The 23,645-nt window shown below is 38.9% G+C and overlaps 1 protein-coding gene across 3 annotated transcripts; it reads right to left on the bottom strand.

Moving 5' to 3' along the window:
• Positions 1–461: 461 nt before the first annotated feature.
• On the bottom strand, positions 462–21,705 carry ppp2r3b (protein phosphatase 2, regulatory subunit B'', beta). 3 transcript variants are annotated; one of them, XM_034304740.2, is made up of 15 exons: positions 21,571–21,705; positions 19,502–19,872; positions 7,024–7,209; positions 6,405–6,508; positions 5,953–6,055; positions 4,879–4,953; positions 4,659–4,745; positions 4,416–4,572; positions 4,053–4,101; positions 3,799–3,888; positions 3,391–3,566; positions 3,029–3,147; positions 2,836–2,942; positions 2,277–2,322; positions 1,328–1,449 (listed from the first exon to the last, which is right to left on the bottom strand). In XM_034304740.2, the coding sequence occupies exons 2-14, from the start codon at positions 19,829–19,831 to the stop codon at positions 2,304–2,306; spliced, it is 1,602 nt and encodes a 533-aa protein (XP_034160631.2). In that variant the 5' UTR covers positions 19,832–19,872; positions 21,571–21,705; the 3' UTR covers positions 1,328–1,449; positions 2,277–2,303. The 3 variants fall into 3 exon arrangements, with proteins under 3 accessions (XP_026768701.2, XP_026768703.2, XP_034160631.2); XM_026912900.3 differs by lacking the exon at positions 2,277–2,322 and having other exon boundaries at positions 462–1,449; XM_026912902.3 differs by lacking the exons at positions 2,277–2,322; positions 19,502–19,872; positions 21,571–21,705 and adding an exon at positions 9,171–10,077 and having other exon boundaries at positions 462–1,449.
• Positions 21,706–23,645: the final 1,940 nt, after the last annotated feature.

Here is a 23,645-nt window from a genome sequence, read left to right as displayed (position 1 = left end):
ATTGCAAATTGTAACAGTAAAGACAGAGCATCTTTCCAATACGTTAAAAAATGTAAATTAAGATGAACTGTTTAAAAAATACAAATCACTAATTAATATACATGTATGTTTTTAAAACTAGTTATTATATTTTGGATAAATAGTACTAACAGTTAAAAATAAAATATCTATTTGTTTTCAGTCAGTTGCTGGGAGAAAAATATAAAATGTGGCTAACAGCTCTTACTTAATGAAGCTTAAATTTCTGCTGAACAGGTATGCAAAATAAGTTTGAAATGCCTTCATGAGTAAATTGTTTGCTTCACTCACTCACTCACTCACCCAACTCACCCACCCACTCACTCACTCACTCTCACTCACTCATCCACCCACTCACTCACTCACTCACTCACCCAACTCACTCACTCCACCCACCCACTCACTCACTCATCCACCCACCCACTCACTCACTCACGACAGGATGAATGAAGGTATAATACTTTATTAAACTCATAAAAAATGGCTTACTTTTTCATTCTGAAAGTACATTGTTCAAGGTACTTTTATAGAAAAAGAACAAGATTTATTTAAAATTCAGATATATCTTAACACTTTTTCAACAAAACACAGCAAACACCAAATAAATATGTACAAATATTTATAAATAAATCTATAATTTAAAACAATGTTCATATCTGTGAAACAGCAAAGTAGAGGCTGACAGCAGGCACAGTATTTGTAAAAACAGTTTTTCCCCTCAAGGAGCTCTGAGTGTGAGGCATTTCAGACACCTACACACAGCGTTATTAGAAATACACCATCCATAAAATCAAGCTCAAGTCTGAAGTCACTTTGGTTAATTTGTGGAATGTAACACTTGCCAATTGTGTGTTAAATATTCTACACTTGGAGCACATTGAGCATTTCAAATGTTCTTCGATAACCTGTCGTTTGGTTCCTGTGCAGTCAGACGAGCCTGACAGGCCTAGTGCTCATCCAGTGCTGATCAGGCACAGAGCTCAGTAGGAGCTGTCAGGCTCTGTACAGCTGATTCTACACTGCTGGTGTTCTGGGCGAGCACAAGCGTACCTCTTCATGTTTTTCACCAGGATATTGGTGTATCGTCTTAACTAGAACCTGGGACACACTCTTTGGCCAGTCAGAACACAGACATGAACTTGTAAGCTCATGCATATGGCTGTGTTGATGTGTTTTATACAGAATGGCTACGGGCATGGTGTTAGTCGCACGAGGCCTGTTTTGCTGTGCTCTGCTAGGTGTTGTGTGTCTGTGGATAGTTATGACGTTTATATCACTGCAAGTGGCTGTCATTCAAAATCGTCTGCGTATTTGTACTCATCCAGGTCCAGGTTACAGTGAGGATTAGCAAACTCAAACAAGTGCCTCTTCTCACTGCACAGGTCAAACTCACTGGAGATGCAGTCAATTGGCACCAGGGGGTTCTCATAGCTGGAAAAGGGAACAGCAAGTGATTACTCTCTCATTAATCCCGAACATGACTAGTGCTGACTGACAAGTGCAGCTTTCACAACACTAGATAATGCCATTACAGAGCATATATTTCACACTGTCCTTACACTTAATCGGTCACTTTTATCTGCTGCTGAGCAAAGAAACAGATAAAACATGGCTATATTTAAAAAGTTAAGCTGAAACTATTTAGGCCAGTATGTGGAAAGAAGATCACTGGAGGTTTGGGAACACAAGGAGCACCAGGGTGAAGAGAGCGGACAGATGAACTGTTAAAGTCCCAGGGAACGTGTAGCATATTAAAATGTTCGTAAGGTACCAAACATGAGTGTGATATTACACACAAAATCTCAGAAGTCCTAATATTCTGGTTAGCATACTTGATTGACACCAATCTATCTGAGTCTCACAGCCTGCTACTTCACTCATTCAGACACAGCAGGGAGAACTGTGATGTACCAACAGTAGGATTTGATTGCTGGATTAGCTTTCATGGGCTAGTTAGCTTTTGCTTACATGGTTGCTCAGACTTTAAGTGCAAATATAGTTTTGAAAAAAAAAATATATATATATGTGGGCAGCCTTGCCATGTGATTGGAGGAGCTAATGTCTATTCAAGCTTTACCCCACATTAGACTCATCCACTTTATATCGAAAAGGGAGACATTCTGCCAAAGTGAATGTGAATATTCAAAGTCAGCATGATTAAATCAATAAAAAACTAATTGAGGACTTGGGTTCCCTGGGACTTGAGTGAGTGGCCCCATGTGAACAAGGACCAACACCCTGCACTTAAACTATCTTACCTATAGACCTCAACACAGAAGCTGCCTTCAGAAATCAGTGGTGCTCCTAAAACCAGTACATAACACACAGCACATCAAAATAGTCCTAGACCCTCAAACCAGCTCCAGTCTAATGTAAAGTAGAACAGTATTTAAAAAAAGATGCCATTAGTTTACTGATGGAAAAATATCACCCTTTTAAGTTATAATCATTGGTCCTTATTTTAACCAAATGATGAATTTCAAATTCATTGTAGAACGTATGGCACTACAGTTAATACTGGCCATTTGTTGCCATGAACAATGCCAAATGTCTTCTAAATACTGTAAATCCAACTGTCCTGCATACAGCTGTTTTTGCATCTTCCAGTGTATAATTAATACAAGTTTCTAAATTAAAATAAGTCACTCAGTGCAGATGAAATCCTAAGTGGTTCTAAGTTTGTCTTTAGTGAAACCTTACCCAGGCTGGAATATGGACATGTTCTAAGGTGAATGGCAGCACTCTGATATATGATGCATGAGCTGAGATGTGACAAGGTAACGATATGAAATAGATGATGAAATTCTGATGCTTTACCCATCATTGTACTGCTCATTGGCGGCCTCCTCAGCCACCAAAATATCATACTCCTCTGCAGCATATCTTTCCCAGTCTGAAATGTCCTGTCCCAAACTCTCAGCATCCTGGAAGGAGTGTTTATAATAGTTATTGCACAAATAATTATAACAGTTTGTCCAAAGATAAGAAATTTGTAAACACTAGTCATTACCTTTGCCACCATGAATGGATCTCTTTGCTCATGATCCAGATATTTCTCAATATTGAAGAAAGTGTCGAAGAATATATGAGCTAGCTTGCATCTCTTCAAGTCCCGGAGGGTGATCTTTCCTAAATAGAATATAATCAAATATCAATATTAACTCATTTTTTCTACAAGCTACAGTCAACAATCAATATTCAGTGCATTCACCACCATCTGTACTTATTTTAGTAAGCAATACCAAGTCATTTTTTTTAGTTCAGGTTAATCTAAGGCTACATAGGTATCTAATAAAATATACTTTACAATACACAAATACTTGCATAACAACACACAAGCTTGCTCTCTTTATTCAAACAACCAAAGCCTACCTGGCGTCTCAGGCCTGACCAGATCCAGCATTTGGCAGAGACAGTCCTCAAATGGCAGTGGTTCAATGGCCATGGTCTCCAGCTTCTGACACTGCTCCTGATAGAAGTACTGCAGCTCGTACATGGACAGAACTCCGTCGCCATCCAGGTCCATACACCGGAACCAGTACTCTATGCTACAGAGCCAAGAGTCACACTTATCATTCAGACCATTTACAGTGAAGCTCTTATTTCAGTCCAGAATAACATTTACAAAGCACAAATGAACTACTCTATTTATTCGTTGTCTTGTTTAGTTTAGATGTAATATAATAGACATTTATTTAACAAGTCAGCAAAATGTCAGCAGTCAGTCCAAATGCAGTACTTTAGGAGCATAAAGATAAGAGGCAGTTAACTGGCTGGTACCTGGTTTCAGTCTTCTTGTCTTCCTCTGAGATAAGAAACCACACAAAGTCAGCATAACTCAACCGGCCTTCTTTATGAACCTTCCTGTCTCTGTTCATCACAAATAAACAGACATGAACAACCATACAAGACACTACTAGGGCCCTATGGATTCATTTTTACTTTGTATTTAAAAGTAAATGGAAAAGATTGCATTATGTACATTATTTTTTTAAGTTAATGAAACTGTAATTATCAAAGGCATATGGCTGTACCTTGTTACAGTTCCTGAGAATATTCTTTCAATCATTCTATGGGAGATGGCTAAGATGAAAAAATGGGAATTAAGAAAAAAACACATTACACACACATATGAAACAGTTAAACTTTCGTCAGTATAGTGCCATTTAGTTATGTTACATGACATCATGCTGCAGGAAATTCACAGTGCGAGGGAATTAATGTCCTATTGATCTTATTCCTCTTCACTAAACACAGACCTCTGTGATGTGGTGAGGGATGGAAAAGACATTTGACTTCATGAAGCAACATGAAGGCAGTTATGAAACACCAATAACTCTTTTTTTTTTTTTTTTTTTTTTTTTTTTTTTTTTTTTAAAAGAAGACTGGATTGCTACCTTGATCATTGTGCCGTGCCATGTCACTCTGGTCTATGTACAGATCGTGGTCAGTGTCCAGCTCCCAGAATTTACAGTAGATAACATAGAAATGCTCATAGGAAAAGTACTCAGTCAGCTGGTTAACATCCTCCTCCTCTTCCAGTAGTGCCACATTCTGTGAAAATACAGGGTGACTTGGAAAAGGTTTTATGTACCAGTTAATAATGCACTCATCACACTACGCTACAAAAGCGTCCCAACCTGAAGAAAACTGCTTCTCCGAAGCTCCGAACACGTTATTTTTCCTGTCCATGATCGGTTGACGTTATAAAATATCCTCTGAATTACCTGTTGGTAGGAAAATATGCTTGGCTCACTGAAAAATTTCATATAAAATGAATCTACAATCCAATAGTACATCAAAAAGTATTTAAAATTGAACATAACTGTTCAAAAAACAGCTATGCTGTATTTCCCTTACTGTGGTAATGTAGCGTGAGTGAAAGTCTGAGGCCTCCTTCAGAAAAGCAAGGCCTGCATGCGAATCCACCACATCCTTAAACAAAAGAGATGAGGGTTTCACAATACTTCTCGGATACCAATATCACATCAAAGTCACCAGTACAAATGGCAGTCATATGAGGAAAAACGCTGTGCTGAAGCAATTTGTGCTCTGCTAATGGTCTCTGATTTAGATTAGTGATGAAGAGAAAAAAAAAACTTTCGGTATGCATATTGGCAAAGAACGTCACGGTGACCAATGATGTGCAGACATTTTAAAGGGTTTTGATCTAGTGCAGTTTTGATCTAGTGCAGTGCAGGGCAAAACCAAATTCAAATGGCCGTGACTTATTTGCAGGGGGTTCTGCACTCCTTCCCCATATGAAATTAAATAATAGGAAAACACATAAATCACCTCTTTTTGGGTGCAGGCACGTACAGTCAAATGTACTCCACCACAATACTTTTTTCATTCATCAAAACAGTCAAAACAATTGCTGAAGCCACACAACACAAATTAAAGTGTGAATGCCAAAGTGTATTTCCTCTGCATGAGAAGGGCTGCTGACCCCCAGTGGCTGCTCCTGCCATCCTGAATATCAGTGAGGCGTCCATCATGGGCTAACAGTATAATGGCTAGAGAAATAGCCAGAATGGCAAATAATGCTCGTTACCACTCTGCCCTCGAGAGAGAGGATGCAGAGACCTTCTGCATTTCAATGTGACTGCAATTCCGGCTGCAATAATCACCCGATGCACAGCCTTAATATTCGACATAAACAAAACAACATTTACTAAATGTATTTTTTGGCTGAATGTCAAGAGTTATTAATGACCCTCTGTACACGAGTAAACGTCTCAGTCTACTACTCAGCTCTTTACACCTAAACCGAATCAAGACCTGCTGCATAATGGACCTCTTTCAGATAATCAATAGGCAGTGCGTAATGACTTTCTGTTTTTTTTTTTTTTTTTTTTTTGGCTACAGCAAGCAAGATAGACAGCACATGTGTTGGACGCTCTCTAGACTCCTCTCTAAGCTAAAACTCCATACCTGCAGGAATGGAATAAAGTCCTCTTGCTCCAAATAAGGGCAGCCAGGCTTGGCCAGAAGGTGAAGAAATTTGGATGCATCATCATGACAGGTCTGCAGCACTCTGAACAGGAAACAGATGCTTTCAGACACTTTTGCCTCTCAATGAACATGGATTTGAAAAGTGTTCACTTCAAAAGCATGACCCCAGACATGTGTATCCTGAAAACAAGACTCCAGTATTCATGCTTGGTCATTTCTGACCTACAGCAAGACAGGAATACTGATTTAATGAAGTGCATAAATGCTTCCATCAGTGCTGAGCTACTATGGGAATCCTAAATTACACGGCACATTCAAAATAATTCTGAACAAGTCTCTGGTACTTCACATTAACATGCAAGTCATTGTTAACTACAAGTGCTGCTCACATTACTGTGAGAGACTCAAATAAAAAAGCCCCATTGTCTTACTTTCTCCACATTGCCACAAATTTGTGAACGGACACATATCCCCTCCTGTCTCCCCCAGAAGCGAAGAATAATGGAGCCTTCCAGTAGAGTGGGCATTCACAGGCCTGAGGAAACATGAATTATACAAAGAGCCCTACTGTTGAAGAAAGACATGAAAATCAGCATTTAAATATTCTTTCAACAGAAAATAAAATTCCACATTAAGCATAATCAAATGTTAACTGCTTTCTTTAAAATACTCCTCTGAAAGCTTCTTTTGACGCCCTGCCAAAATTAGCCTGCCAACAGCAGCGATTCCTCATTGGGACATTAAATGTAAGCTTTGATATAAATAAACAAAGCAAAATGAGCAATAATTATGTTGATAAATTATTTTGTTTTAAGGACTGAAGGTTTTCCATAAATTGTTGGCCATTTTTAAGTAAATGACAATTGATATTAAGCGAATCCTCCATCAGGTTTTCCTTAGGATGTGCGTTACCTACTTTTGAAAATGCGAGAATATTGATTATGGAACAGAAAAATATTTAAACCTGCAAATATTTGTCGACGTCTGTTAATTATACAAACAAACAATTTGCTGGGTGGCTGGAGGCTGCACATTACAAATCACACTTACCTTGGCAACCTTCCCCATATCCTCAATAGTGACTCTTTCACTGGGAAACTGAGAAAATATTTTCTCTATCTTGGAAATGAGATTGTCAATGTTGATATTGGCTTTGGGCCGGCCTCGAGGGAAATAGAACTTCGGAATGCTTTCGCTTAAAGCTGGTGAAACGGCCTCCTCTTTCTTAAGCTGAGCCTGCCAAAACAGACAGAAATAAACAGTGAGCCACGAGGCTTGCTGAGTTCACACCCTGTCCCACTGGAGCGACAGCCATGCTGCTCGACATGGTACAGCCTAATGAACTTTTCTGGCTTTAAATTAGGATAGGTCAAGTGACGATGGCATAAAACATAGGATTCCAAGTTAGAATACTTGTAGAAGTCATGCTGAGGATCTGTTAGTGTTTCATCCTAGATGGTACATGCCTTGAGGGTAACATTAAAAACAATTAGTTAGAAAAATCAGTGTTTTAAAGTTAATAATCATAATCCCTAATTGGTCCAACAGAGCCGAGTACAAACAGGACTATAAACTCCACACATAACTTGTTGAAACTCCAAAGAATACTGGAGTAACATCAAAATTATATAAGTCTGCAACACAGTAATTGCCTAGGAAACATGTCTGAATTATTCTGCTGAAAGTACCTTCTAAACAGAGATGCAGTAGACCATAAATACTTGCTGTGACACTAATGTAAAATACTCAGAGTGATGCAAACTGACTAAAATATTCTGTAGTGGGAAAGGGCATGCACTGTACATATTGCAAATGTAAGCCAAAATCCCACTCACACCTGTATCACTAAAAACTCAGCAGCGCAAATTTCATATTTGAAACTGCTAATAAAACCTTCAGTGCACAATCTATTAAGTACAAGGGATGTGTACATGTGCAATAAAACAGGCTGAAGGTTTCCAAATCCAGACCTGCATATTTAAAATGTTATATCTTATCATCAAAACTGAACATGCACAGGCATGAGGAAATCCTGCCCAGGAGAGCAGCCTATAATGGAGCTAAAACACATTTAGCCTAGTTTATCATTTCGGTCATCACAGCAGATGAAGTGTTATCACACTGAATTCTATGTGCAATGAAGTGGTGGAATGGGACCAACAGACTTGTTGAGAGCTCAAAGACCACAAACAAGTGAGCATGCTGTCCACAAGCCAAACATAGCCCTGTACGTCTTTACAGGCCTGCTGCGAAAAAGGCACGGACTAGCAGCTAGAGTTTCCACTATGTTTTTAATAGCTTGGAATCAGCAGGTATCAACAACAAGTCTTTGTGAGTGCTCCCTTCTAAAAATCAACCTGATCACAATCAACTGGAGAAACCGTAGCACTAATAAACTTGTATCTGTTTAGGAAAAAAAATAATTAGTGTTTGCTGGTATGTTTGCTAGTGAAAAGGTTATGGATAATAAATGTTATTATAAGCCTAAAATAGAACAGTGAGTATGTTCTCAAGCCAAACACTACAAACATTCCACAAATTTCAGCCTAATAATAACAACCTCCTATCACCCAGGCACATCGTATCCGTGCAAACACAACATTAAACCTGCACCCTCTGTACCTATTTATGACTCAAGAGTCTAGTGCACTGTTTGTGTGTCATGTAATAAGCTGTGTCCATGGTGTTTACTCCGGCTGACTTCCTCCTTCATGGTAAGACTAAAGACCACGTCATACTTCTGTCTTTATTTTGGCTTTTAGTAACCTCTAACCCTACCACCAGTAAACAGCCTGTTGCATGTACTTCTATCACCAACAATGCTGCACACTCTTAGACTTCATCAGCCCTTAGATGACATTCCACCATTGGGAACAATCTGCTCTGATGTGCCAGGCAAGGATTCTGTGTAACAGCAGGAGCGATGAATGCTTTTAATCTTCCCTGCTACAGCAGTGTCAGCCATGTCTATAAAAGGAAATGGCCATCTCCTACACCAAACAGCAGAGTCTCCTGCTTAGTGTTAGCATCAGAAACTTCAACGGCATTAATTTCTTACACATTCAGCAATACGCAAAAGAATCACGCTGACATGCTTGCATCCATCAAGAACTTAACAGATTGCTGTTTTCTCAATGCACACAGAAAGAAGGCTCAGCCTTTTGGGCAACAGTTAACAGCGAATTAAGATGACCTGCCTGTCCTTGCTGAAAAGCTCTCAGCCTCTTCTTGAAGCGTGAAGGCAGGACAAAGTCACAGCCACGGGCCAGCAGTGCCAGCTCCTTCCTCAGGTCAGGATCCTGGCGCAGGGACAGCTCCTTCATCCTCATGCTGCCAGCAGCCAACACAGTACGGCCGCTGATGGTCTTCCTCACTGACTGTCTCACCACAGGACACCTCTCTGTCCTCCTTCAGCAGAGCACAAACTCACTTAATGACCAGCAGCAGCTGCTTCGCTCAGCCCTGCTCCCCACACTGCCCGCTGTCCCATACATCCAGCACAGCACTCTGAGGTTCCACAGCCTTGTCCTGCAAAGCCACTGCTCAGACGACAGGGTGATGGTGTTTGTGTCCATGCACAAGAGAGAGAGAGAGAGAGAGAGAGAGAGACAGAGAGAGAGAGAGAGAGAGTGTAGGGAGATAGTAGGCAAGGGGTGGATCTGCCCTTTCCAGTGTGCATTCCACAACTATCATAGAAGGTTATGCAAGAAGACAAACCTGTATCAGAGTACCATAATAACAGGACACACTTTTGATGGACTGCAACATGATAATTCATGGCTACAAGCTTATTTGCTACACTGCTTCTTCCATTACACAAACACAAACCTGCCCCTGTGGTCTGAGTGTTGGCACTTCAAGTTTAAATCACCCATTGCCAATTTCCATGTTATATATGATGTGTAAGGCTTTAACATCATTCACAGTAACACAGTACAGCTATGTACTAGCACCAATACCAATACAATGTCATTTTAAAGCATGGCCAGGGGATTTAAATGTCTGACATAGAGATTAAAAAAACATGCATGTATAAACTAGCTCCTATAGAGCTTGTTTAATTTGCTTTCCAAGGCTATGGCTTCCACTAATTCCATACCTTATTATACAGGGTGTCCCAAAAGTCTCCATACACAGGGGAAATTAACACTTTTTAGCAAAATGTAACTTAATTTATAAAACATCCTTTACATTCTGTTACCATCCTTTACCATTTCTTTGTAAACACACACAGAGCCATCTCTCCCACTCATGATGAACGTGTTAACACATCTGGTGTTATGCATGTAATTGCATGTCCATCGCAACCTTGCGCCAGCTTCCCGATTCAGCCATTCAGCCAAAACTAAGTATGAAAAATTTTGAAAGACATTTTGCTAAAAAGTGTTAATTTCCCCTATGTATGGAGACTTTTACCCTTTACCCCTGAAGGACATGTTTTAGTCAGTGTTACGGGGGTGGGGGGAGTGCTGAATGATGATGGCTCAAGAAGTCTAAGATATAAAGCCTAAAGAAGCAGTAGTTTCTTAAGACTTTAAACAGACTAACAGCCATTCTGTCAATGCTCTATAACCAGCCACCAAAATTAGCTGTTTATTACTGTGTTCAAAACATCTAATAAACAGGTATGTGCCTCAGTAAGAAGACAGCAGCCTTAAAAGTGTCTTACTGTGAACACAAGGCTTGATGTCGTGGCTCTTGCTAAACTGGGACTAAAATAAAGTCCTGGCTGGCTTAAATGATAAGTATTTTTAGATGCCAGATTGCAGAGTGCACATTCTTCCACTCAATACAGCAGGATTCCAGTTCCTGTTGCGTCCAATGGAAGGGCACTGCACACATTTGATAAACGCAACATGGTATCTGACTTTATTATCCAAATCCATCTGTCAACTACATCAGAATGGAAAAATAAGGCAAAATAAACTAGCCAGTGAAAGTGCTTTCCTGCGTTTTGCTTGTTATGAACATTCTGTTGTAACACTTTTCCATCTGCTAGCTCTGCATGGTATGTAAAAACAACTCTCCTCTGTTTAAGTAAGCTGGCACTAACAGAACAAGTCAAGGATCTGCCTGTATAAGAGGAGGCAGCTGTCCATGCCAATAGTGCCATTTTCCAAACAAAGCCTTGTGTCCAATCAGAGGGACAACTGCACAAAGACACTAATCAGCGCAGCAGAAAAGAAGGTGCTAGCAATGAGGAGCAGTTGCCACAGTTCCAGTTTTATGCCTAAACCTGAATGTCCACACGTCATTTACACACACAAAGTAGATGTAGTTGACCAGCTTCAGATGACCATGCTGTTTATTTAAAAAAAAAAAAAAAAAAAAAAAAAAAAAGTGCCGTTCTGTTCCACTGTTCCACCGGGCAAGAGAGTCTATCAGCCCCTCAATAACACTACAGTTAAACACCTCGCTCAAGGACAACAGGCTAGGGAAGGACTCTAGAAATCACTTAATATCACTCACTCACTCACTCGGTTCAAACCAAAAATCCGACACTATCTGTGTAGCTGCATGTTGGGCTTCTTTTCTCACGCTCAAAGTCTAATCTTTTAGTCATCACAAGCATTCAGAGTGAAGAGCAAGGTACACATGGGAAAGGTTTACTGCTGCAGTGTACAATAGGTATAGACTGAGCACTTTTTTAAAAAAAATTTTGGTCAAAGTGGTTGCCAAATTACGTTTTGAATAGTGAGCAGTCACAAAAAGAAAAAATAGAAAAAATAAGGAAGCAAAATAGGGAGCAAAAAGTGGAAAAAACCAACTGTCTGATGGCATTTCTGAGACTTCGGTTAATTGCAAAAATCATGAACCTACATGCAAAACTTTTCAAGTGCTAGGCTGAAGATAATAAATAAAACAACTGGTGATCTTGGGCTTTAAAAGTTCAAGTGTTCAGAGCAACCTCTACATGCAACAGCAGCAGAGTGTCCCACTAAATGAGCTAAATATAACTCAATATATAGTTTAAGATGAATACTAGAGTTGTGCAAGATGATACGGTACATCTTCATACGTGTTCAACAATCCAGTGTAGGAAATATTCAGTTATGGCAGTGACAAATTCAAAGCCGTTTTGTCAGCAGTATGATTCAGTGCGGTATACAGTATAACGACACAACAGTATAATGATTCAATACTGCTCTGTCAGTTTTATTTTCGGAAAAAGAGGTGTATTGATGAGTGGGGAAAGCTGATGATCTGATGACTGGGACATGCCTCTTTCACTTACAAACAGAAAAGCATGTAATTGTTTTGTAATAACAGTGTAAAATTATTTACAAAAAAAGAGAGAGATGTGTGTGTTATTGGACTTTACTAAACAGAGACACCTGCAATGATACAGTTATGATTGTTTACCAGTTTTTGCCCAATGCATGCTGTTTTGAATCTGTAAATACTCAAACCACTACAACTATTTAAATCCGTGAATTCTTATGGATTTAAAGGAAGCTTTTAAGAAAAGCTCTATTATCACACACACAGTTTATACATCAACTCCAGTCTCAGAGAGTCTCAACCCTGCAGCTCTGCACTGTTTTAATACACCTTATTCCATTACTGAAGCTAATGAGTTGAACCAAGTGCTGAGAGTGGAAAAACCAGAGCTGCTTAGTGCTGTGGCCCTCCAGGACTAGAAGTGTAGAGTCGTGGCCTGATAACAATGCAATTTTACTTCATTTAACAGCAGCTTAATGACTAACTGCTGAATGCCTTTAGCCTGTTGGCTCACATGTTTAACTGGAACTTTAATTAAACTGTCTGCCTACTTGATAACTAGGTACTATTTGCACATTTGTAACATGCTGCATGGAGGAGAGCTTAAGCAGCATTTGATAAAACACAATAGTCAACATTATATAGCACATGCACCCACGGGCTGTACTCCTACTGTATGGAGTTGTATTAGCCAGTGATATAGCTACATTTACTTAATTAACTATAAAATTCAGTGCTTCTGGTAAATATTGTGAAAAATATTATGTGGATATACAAGTAACAACTTTGTAATTCATGTAATACTCTGTCTCTTCCTTAAAACATTTTATTTGTCATTTTCTGTGTCTACAACACACAGTCCCCTCCAAAAGTATTGGAACAGCAAGGCCAGGTGTTTATTTATTTATTTATTGCTATACACTGAAGACCTTTGGGTTTGAGATCAAAAGAAGAATATGAAACGATAGACCAGAATTTCAGCTTTCATTTCCTGATATTTACATCTAGATGTGTTAATCAACTTAGAACATAGCACCTTCAGTGCCAAATGACCCAATTTTTAGACGAGAAAAAGTATTGGAACAGATAGTCTTAAAGTAAATAACACTTAATATTTGCACATCCCTTGCTTGCAATAACTGCATCAAGCCGGCAACACACTGACATCACCAAACTGTTGCATTCTTCTTTTGTGTTGCTTTTCCAGGCTTGTACTGCAGTGTCTTTCAGTTGTTATTTGTTTTGGGGGTTTCTCCATCTAGTCTCCTCTTTAGGAGGTGAAATGCATGCTCAATTGGATTAAGGCCTGGTGATTGACTTGGCCACTCAAAAACCTTCCAATTTTTTCCCCCCAATGAAGTCCTTTGTTGTGTTGGCAGGGTGTTTTGGTTCATTGTCTTGGTGAATGATGAAGTTCCTTCCAATTAGATTGGATGCATTCCTCTGTAAACTGGCTGACAGAATGCTTCTGTAGACTTCTGAATTCATTCTGCTGCTACCATAATGAGTTACACCATCAATAAAGATTAGTGAGCCCGTTCCAGAAGCAGCCATTCAAGCCCAAGCCATGAGACTACCTCCACTGTACTTGACAGATGAGCTTGTATGTTTTGGATCATGAGTAGATTCTTTCTCCACACTTTGGCCTTTCCATCATTTTGGTAGAGATTAATCTTGGGTCCAGAACTTTTCAGGCTCATCTCTGTATTTCTTTGTGAACTCCAATCTGGCCTTCTTATTCTTACTGCTGATGAGTGTTGTTTTTGGGTTTTTCTTCACAGCTCTCACAATGTTTCTGTCATCAATCGCTGTTGTTTTCCTTGACCGACCTGTTTGATGTCTGGTTGCTGGTACACCAGTGGATTCATTCTTTTTCACAACGTTCCAAATTGTTGTATTGGCCATGTCCATTGCTTGTGGAATGGCTCTGATTGATCTTTGCTCTTTTCTCAGCTTCAAAATGGCTTTCTTTTCTCCTATACACAGCTCTCTGGTCTTCATGTTGGTTTATCATTTTTAACAACAAATGCAGTCTTCACAGGTGAAACCCAGGGCTCAAACCAAGAGTAGACATTCAGAGCTGTTAATTGTTTAAACAAATAATCTAACAGGGCACACCTGGGCAACAAGAAACATCTGTCAGTCACATGTTCCGATATTTTTGATCACTTGAACAAATGGGTGGGTTCAAACAAAAGGTACCATGTTTCAAGTTATTTACATCTATATGTTTTAAACATCAGGAAATGAAAGCTGAAATTCTAATCTATCACCTCATCTTTTGATCTCAAATCCAACTGTCTTCAGTGAAAAAAAGAAAAGAAAAAAAAAAAAAAACCAAAAGAACTGGCCTTGCCGTTCCAATACTTTCAGAGGGGACTGTATCCATAAGTGTTGTAGAGTGTATTTATGCAAAATGCAAAAATACATCAGTTCATGATACATGTAGGTATAAGCATAACTTATGCTGGAGATGTGTCCCAGCCACTCTTGGATATGGTCACTTTTTGAAATATATAAGCTTAAACTGACCCAAATGCTTTCTAAAAAGCACACTTAATCTGTGACATACTGCTCATTTATTTAAAAAATAAAATTATGATTTTGTGACATATGCGATAAAGCCAATTTACTCAGCACTCTTTTGGTCCACTTTCTTTGCCCTTCTAATGGCAGCATGTAGTCAACAAAAACATAATCACCCAAAATTTCAAATTCCCAAAGCATCCCTTATTCTGTGAATGTTTTAAAAAGCCGGTGTGAGCGGATATATATATGTAAAAAGTAGGTGTAAGTTCAAAGATGTTTGTCTCGGCTTCCTTTACTCCCATCAAACACATTGTCTTTTCTGTCCAGAATATGTATGGTATTCTTACGGTAGGAGTTGGCCATCCATCACCTACTTACAGTGCAGCCCTGACATGTTTACCCCAATAATTTCACCCTACTTCAGCTCCAGACCACAACATCAATCTCAAGTCACGAGTATCACAGGTGGTGTGTAAATAGTAGTTACTGTCCACAAAGTGCATTGTGAACAACCTCATAAAGGGTCATTCAGCATCAGTTCTGATAGGGTTGTTGTTCCACATCTCGGATTTCGTTCATTCTTCTTATCTTGTAAATATATTTGTCAATATATTGAATTCTATTGGTTGATTAGACCTCAGATTTTGACACAAAAAGTCAATGAAATATAGGAATTGGGACTCACATTTGGAAATTTTGCACTTTTCCTCATTTTGAGTACCCCATAAGAAAAATAAACTGGCCTTCTGTGGTGACTTCTGAGCATTTAGACAGCCAGAAAACAAGTTAGTCTTCATGTCTGCCAAATTTCATGTGGCTGAGAATAATATTTCTGGAGACATTAAATCCTAAAATGGCTTCTCAGATAAGACATTATTTAATTAGAAAATATTACATACTTCAGTGCAGCAACCCTATCTGAAATGACACAGAATGACTCTTAATGAAACCCAAGTCTAAACATAAGACTTACTCCAACAAGATACTGGACACAACCTGGATCACTGAAAACATTCACAGACACAAACACATCAATACTGATCCTTGTGTTGAGTTCATGTAACAGTCCTTTAGACCAGTTATCACCAAAAACATCTAATATCTATATCTACAGAGACCTGTTTACAGAACTCACTTCCAGACCTAACTGTACAAAGCTGCTCAAGCCAATCAGAAGTGACCAGGATCTCGAGCAGTTCTGCTGGTTTAGGGCTAAAAGTGAATTCTTCACGAATTCACTCATGTAGTTTCACTTCTCCTTTGTATAGAGTTAAACTCTGATCATTTATTTTGCATCCCTCTCCCCACTCACTGCACATCCCTCCTCCTGTTGCTGTAGATCAGGTAAAGAATGTTGAAACGAGGGCCAAGATGCTTTCATTGACCAGTATTGGGTGTGAGACGACAGAAAGTGAGCTTGATAACAGACTTATAGCTAAAATGAAGTACAATCATATAGATTCAATAAATCAATGAATCTTGCTTTAGACTTGCTTCAGGCAGTGTCTGTAAAGTAGTTTATCTGCGATGCTCAATTTTTGTTTGATAATTTGTTACATTTTATCAGGTATTTAATCTAAATATGCCACGCAAAAGAATGTGTGTCCAGTCAGGATTTTGTGCAATTCTTCCTTTTTATTCAGGTTTAGGAAACTGACCATTATATCAATAAAGCACTATTTTAATTCCAGTTTAGGAAATGTTTCACTTCATGACCTTTTAGCTCATTTAAATCATGCCCTAAATATAATGCCATAAACCCTGATCAAATGTTACACAATTATAGTGAGAGACAAATTTATATTAGCCCATGCCTACTTACTTTTATCTCATGACCCATACTGCAATCATATTCATATTCATGTCCATATGAATGCTGTACAAAATGGGGTCTCGTGCTGTACTAGCTGGCCACTTACATTTGATCTGTTTTGGTCCTTCACTTCCAAAATAAATACCCTTCAGGAAAATCGCTTTTTGGCAACAGAATGAGGGCACACAGAAATACATACCCAAAACCTACAGATAATCCATTCACTGAAACTCATTAGTAAACTTGTTCATTTGGTTAAACTAGAAGCCAATAACATAATAATGTATTGACTTATGACCTACAAGAGACTACTTTAGTGCTGGTTTTAACCGCTTACTTATACAGGATGTTTAAACCACTAATTTGATTGGACAAGCAGCGTTCCAGGAGTGCTGATAACACTGGTACGATTCATGCATCACTCCGCTTGTCTGTGTTTCCTATATAAAATTACAATTCTAGCAAGAGTTTGTTAAGACACTCACTATGGGCTGTCAGTCAGTTGGCATAGCAAAACGCAACACTCTACCCCCGCTGATGGAGCAAGGAGAAAAAAAAAACAAAAAAAAAAACATTTGGCCGTACTGTGTCTGAAAAGTCAGTTACTCAATATTAATTTTTTTGTTTACAGAACTGTTGTATAAAAGCAATATCACACTCGCGATTACCTGCAGCCTTGGTTATTGTGCCTGCAACTGAATCACAGCCGTACTGATATTCAGTATAACAGCACTCTTGCTCATGTAATATGGCTTAATGGAGAGAAACTTACTTATTTCCCTTTTAGCTGCAGATAAACCCACCTAAATGACCTGAAAGAAATAAGCTCACCAGTTTTTTTCTTTTTTTTGCACAGACTGTACAGGTTTCATACAATATTAAGAACATAGAATAGAAGAAACAATAACTCAATAATGTCATATTAAAAGGTACACTGCGCTAATCTGACAGGCAGTTTTGACTCGAAAATAACCCATCCATACACTTTTATGCTTTTGGATTGAGTAGAATCAACAAGGATGACCGTGACCACTCTGGTGTGGTAATGGCCCTCTGCTTTGTGGTGGGCTGCATCGCCCCACCCTGTCACTGATTATTTTCTATAACAGCATGCCCCACCGTGTATTATTCCTTACATAAAGGTGTACGTTAAGACAGTGTTGAGTTGAGAACAACTCCACAAACTATACACAAAACACTAGTCAATTTTGAAGTAATTACTTCTTGCACAAGGGTAAGGAGTCTATCTTTGTCGGAACCTTGTGTCAAGTTGGACCAGCTGTTCCAAGCAGCCTCACCATGACGTTAATTGAATTTCCAGCTAATCCTTTGAAGAATGCATTTGTATTCTGGAATTCCTTTGGCCTTCCTGAAATAGAGCATTACTCGATGTGGGATCAGGCTAACTTTAATACAACGTGACAAGCTTTGAGCACATGCTGCCTATGTCACAGCAGAAAATGGGGAATGCACAACAGTTGTTGCATAGCCAGAAAAGCACCTGGGATCACTAAAGTAGCAGAGAATAACTGGTCATGGACATCAAAGCTGTCAAAATCTGTATTGTCTACCAAACGAAGAAGTGCACTAAGAACTGGAGAGAAAATAGCATTGACATAGGTCTTATTGCAAGCAGATGTCTTCTTAAAAAAAAAAAAATAATTCTGAAACCTTCATAAGCAATGACAAAAGCTGTGTTACAGCACATTCCCTTTCATTTTCATGATTCTGTTCCCTCAGTTTTTTTTTATTGCACTGGAGTTCTAGGGGCATAAAAATACCATATCATCTAGAAGAAAATTGTAGAGCTCTAATGTCAAGAATGATGCAAGAAGCTGGAGATTTTCTCTGCCTGCCCCTGCCCAACTGTAATATGCCCAAACCTTTGTTCTCAAGTGTGCGCATAGCAAGTGACACAAGCCCGACCTGCCACTGCCTAAAATTACTCTACTTATTATTGTGAGTGCCGAGGCTGCTGTGTTCTTGTCATATCAGGAGTCTTGCCATTCAGGGGAACAGATCTTGACTGGCCATGACTGACCGACCACCAAAAGAGCCTCAACTTACTGGCAAGCTGTGTGAAAGGAATTTGCACTTTTGTCACACCCCCAACACAGATTTACACAGTTACATCTACCAAGTGTCCTCACAGTAAGAATCATGCATTATTTTAAGAACAAAATGAATCACAATATTATTCAAATGAATGACTTTTTCTTCAAGTCCACTAACACAGCAGTAGGAAAAGGGCAGGCAGGCAGGCTCTCTACATGACCTCTAACATGTCAGCATGCTACAGTGCTACTCATAGCTGCAGCTGTCTATCCGACTCACTGACCCCACATTGCAGGCATTCACATTCAGGAATGTCTTTTTCTTTTCCTGGGTTATCAGTACAAATAAGGACTTTTCCAATATACAATTTTAGCCACAGAGTAATGTACGACTCTGCAATTAGACAAATTCTGCACACCCATCTGAGAGTCTACTAAATATGGGGCATTACAAGATTCATCTCTTGAGACCTCAACAATCATGCCAATCATTAGCACTAATCAGCACAGTGGAAGATCCATCAATCCAGTAATCTGTGGATTTAAAATACTTTAACAATTCATTCCATGGGCTAGACTTAGTCTAAGGTAACATACGGAAAGTATTTCTTTCCACATTGCAAAAGATTCCACATATCTTGTCCTACCACACACCCTAAAGCCAGAAGCCAGAGGCAGCCAGTTCTTCAGCAGCCTCTTGTGGCAAAACAGAGGAACACAAAGTTCTCCAAGTTCACTGTCATGTACTGAAGGCAGATGATCATTACGAAAAAACTGACTACTATGTAACACTCTAGTAAATTATATTCTTAGATTTTATTGGCGAACAAAATAAACTCTCTTTCAACATATTTTTCCAATAATATTACACAATCAAGTCAGTGAAAAGCACATGTTTTTTTTTAATTACCTTTTTAACGCTGATGGAGCGTCTCAGCACCCTGCTGTTTGGTCCTGCTCTGTTACTGCTGCCACTCCCGGATGGCAGTGTGGCAGAGGGGGGGCTACAGGGAGCGCTGAGAGATGCAGAAGTCCTCTCTGTCACATTATAGTTTGAGGCAATGTTGTTGTTTTCAGTAAAATTACCATTGCCCTTTCCAAACTCAAGCTCGTCTCCATTCTTGATCTTCCTGAGGTAGTCTTTTAGCATCGCCTGGATGTTTGGCTCACTCAACCAATTCAGGAAGAGCTCGTCCACCTTCATCTTCAGGACTGGCTGCAGTCCTTGAGGTGATGGCATTTTTTCCTTGAATTTTCCCTTGCAAAAGTCACCTAAAGCATCTAGAAACAGAGAGGGAAATTTCACTGGTACTTCACATTAGTTTAGTTTACATACAATGTGCTGCCAAAGAAACATTCATGCCATGCTCTGTAATATGGACATTTAGCCATACATGCACAGAGATCTTTTTTATTTATTTATTTATTTATGAAGTACTATTATTAGTCATAATTAAAAGCAATAAATCTATAACATTATTAAAGTCCCCATGAAATGGCATGAAAGCCGAGATTAGATTCTGTATGTTGAGGTGCTTCCTTTTGAAACAGGAAGTCGGAGTGACAGCATGTTGCAGCGCTTGCCTGATTTTCATAACACCCAGGAGCTTTTGAGGTATGCTTTGCCACGCCCCAGCCGAATCTAAACAAATCTGACAGTAACTTAGTGCACGAGCTAAATATAAAGAACAGCAAAGAGTTTATCAAGAGCCTTTGTCGAGAATTTCTCTGTGGAGGATTTCTCACCACCACCTTCACCTACGTCTGTCAGCTTTAACGAGGATGAAATACTAAACAAGATGCCATGGGTTTTTTGGAGTCATGTCATACATGTTTGAGCCACAGGCAACCATAAGCAGTGCAGAAGCGTAGGGTCATCACCAGGAGTCATCTGACGCGTCTGAATGGTACTCTCACTGATGGAAAAGCCCTGACGTTGTATAAAGATGGAATCACATCCTTGATCAGTATGAGGTATCAAGACACTGAGTAGCCTCAAATTGATAAAACTTTTCCTGTGAAGAGTGCCTGTCACATAACTGCTAACTCTCACAAACTCCACCCTCTTCAGAATCAATAAACGCCAACTATTTTTACTTAACCAGTAGATAGTCAGAAAAGGGAATAGTGTGCAGGAAGACGCACAGCCGAAAATGAATGGATGATGCTTGTGTTTGCTACTACTGTGGGAGGGGCATCCAGATTCTAGAAACCATTTAATTGGATGAACACAAGACTTGTACAGTATGAGTCATTAAAAAATGTTAATCATTTTCCCTGAAGTGAGCAGCTATAGAATTAAAACAAGAATATCTCAAAACCTTTTTTTTTTTTTTTTGTATTTTCCCCTTACATATACTACTGTACTGATGTCCATAACACCAAGAGAAATGTACAAGAAGCTCTGAAACACCAGTTTTGATTCCAGGGACATTTTAATGCTTCATTGCACGTGTAATCATTGCACTGCGCATGCTCGAGCGTTAGCAGCTACCCTTTTACAGTGATACCTGGCTATAAATCTAATCACATCAGTCCTTTGCATGTTCACAGATATTCACTGGATACTCTGATGTGCACAAAGGTGAAAGTGTGTGTAAATATGAACATTCGCTAGCTAGCAAACTAGCTACATAACACAAGCAGAAATAAAGTGTAGCCCCACGGGTGCCATCTAGTTCAGCTTTCCTGATACACAAACGGAGCATTAAAAGGTAACTAATGAACACAGCAGTGTGTTGTTGTAGTGAGGCAGTGAGATGTTAAATAGCGCTAGTTCAGCAGGTCACCAAAGCTTTAACGGCACTGCGGGCAGCTAGCTAGCGGGTTAGCTAGGGCCTTGCCTTGATACAAAGTTTGATATCTCCCACCAAGCTTATCTACCAAACCGAACACTGCTTCCGAGTTATAATCCGCATAATCTGTAAAAAAGACCCCACTTGTGTAAATGCATACAAAAGAAGGTTTGCGTTAACTCACCCGCATTGTAAATTCTTACAGAAGACGCCGTACACTCTTCACCGGGGTTTACTTTGAATCAAACTCTCGTTTCCCCGGGTAACCGGAAAACCTTTTCTCGCGAGACTTTTCGTGAACGGACGGCAAAGAGGAAGCAATACATGAAAATTAATCAGCTGCGTGTTTGCTGTGCTACATAACACGACTTCACTGAAATAATTGATGATGATGATGATGATGATGATGATGATAATAATGTACATTGTACAGACCATTTAAAATAAATTGCATATATTAAAAATGGAAAAAGTGTAAAGATGGACTGAAAAGAAAAAAGTAAAAGTGAATCATGTCATTTGGAATGAGTAGTAGTTCATGAAATATAAAGATATAGTTACATCCTGTGTACTTTCTTCTCTCTCTCTCTCTCTCTCTCTCTCTATATATATATATATATAGAGAGAGAGAGATATACACACATATATGTACACACACACACACACGTATATATATATATATATATATATATATATATATATATATATAATTTTAGCTAACTGAATTTCATATATATATATATATATATATATATATATATATATATATATATATATATATATATATATATATATACTACTTACATGTTAATCTTTGTCATCATATTAGCGATTGAAATGTTCCCCCTGATGGCATGTTTGCTAAAACACTTTAACAGTGGTGAAATATTTGCATGCATTCTGTTGATCATTGCAAAAACCACCCACACCACCTCTGATTGTTAATAAAAGTACAAGTACAGAATCAAATTCAGTTCAGAAAACATGTAAATTCTCATTTTACAGAGCTAAAGGGAGCCGCAGTGCAGAGAGTCTTTCACAAGACTTCAATTGCTCTCAGATGTTTGCACTCTCCTTTTGAAATTACAGTTGGGAGGGCATACAAGTCTGTTGCCACTGGGAATTTTGTATGATATCAATGTTAAACGTGGAGTATAGAACTAACATGAAAACTGCATTACCCAAACGCAGTGGTTTCAAACAGCAAGTATGATCACGTTCAGTTTGATTGTGCTGTGTGCTGTGTAACAATGGCAGTGATGACTCCTGATAGTCTTCTCATCTGCAAAACAGCGGGGGGAAGCACTGACCTGCAGGGGTCATACTTTACCAGGGTTACATAAACACACACACACACACACACACACACACACACACACACACACACACACAAGGGGGGTAACCCTTGTTCTCTTCATAATTATGCAGGTGAATTTAAGAGATTTTTTTTTTTAATTCAGAATTAGACAGGGCCCATCTCTGCACTGGATAAAGCAGAGAGAGCATAGAAGAAGGACTGTGAGTTATTCACTGTGAGTTCCATTTGCACCATTGCATTCAGTAGCAAAAAAAAAAAAAAGAATTCTAATATGTAAATCCTTCTTCACTCACTAATACCGTTCAGATATCTGTGTTTGAAATGATACAGAGGTCTGTTGCTATAGTAGTGCTGTTACAAAATATTTCCCTGTTTAGCTCACAAAGGCAATTGATTTTGTCTTGCAACAAGACAGAAAACATATGCACATCATTATGTGCATATTCCTTTTATTGTTTTATTTAGTCACATTGAATTATTGAGGTCAGGCAGCATGTCTTCAATATTAACCAAAGAACGTTTAGGCTTTTTTTTAACGATGTGTTATTAGCTGCATTTAAGAGCAGATAAACTTGTTTGCTCTTAAGATTAAAAGCAATGGCCATTACATCACAGCACAAATTATTTCATGCATCAACTAAATTGCCTCTTAAATTGTTTCCCTACAAAAATGAGTAACCAAAAATGTGTTTCATCTATTAACTGACTTGAGATTTCAATCTTGTCTAGAATGGCTTGTACATGGGAACAAAAATTTGCTTTCAGTGTTCCTTTAAATTGGCAGATGTCTGACTGGACAAAGGCAATCTTCTCTCCCATATGCACATGTTTGTGCACATGTGAACATAAAAATGAAAAATTTTCCAAGCCGTTTCAGTGTTTCCATTCTCCGTCTTTGGTTAAAAGAGGTAAAAAAGGGTTATTTGTTATCACCCCAGACC

The sequence above is a fragment of the Pangasianodon hypophthalmus genome, chromosome 5, assembly GCF_027358585.1.
Source record: "Pangasianodon hypophthalmus isolate fPanHyp1 chromosome 5, fPanHyp1.pri, whole genome shotgun sequence".
Taxonomy (NCBI): Eukaryota; Metazoa; Chordata; class Actinopteri; order Siluriformes; family Pangasiidae; genus Pangasianodon; species Pangasianodon hypophthalmus.
Note: the sequence above shows the minus strand (reverse complement) of the source record. Positions and strands in the feature narration are given on the sequence as shown.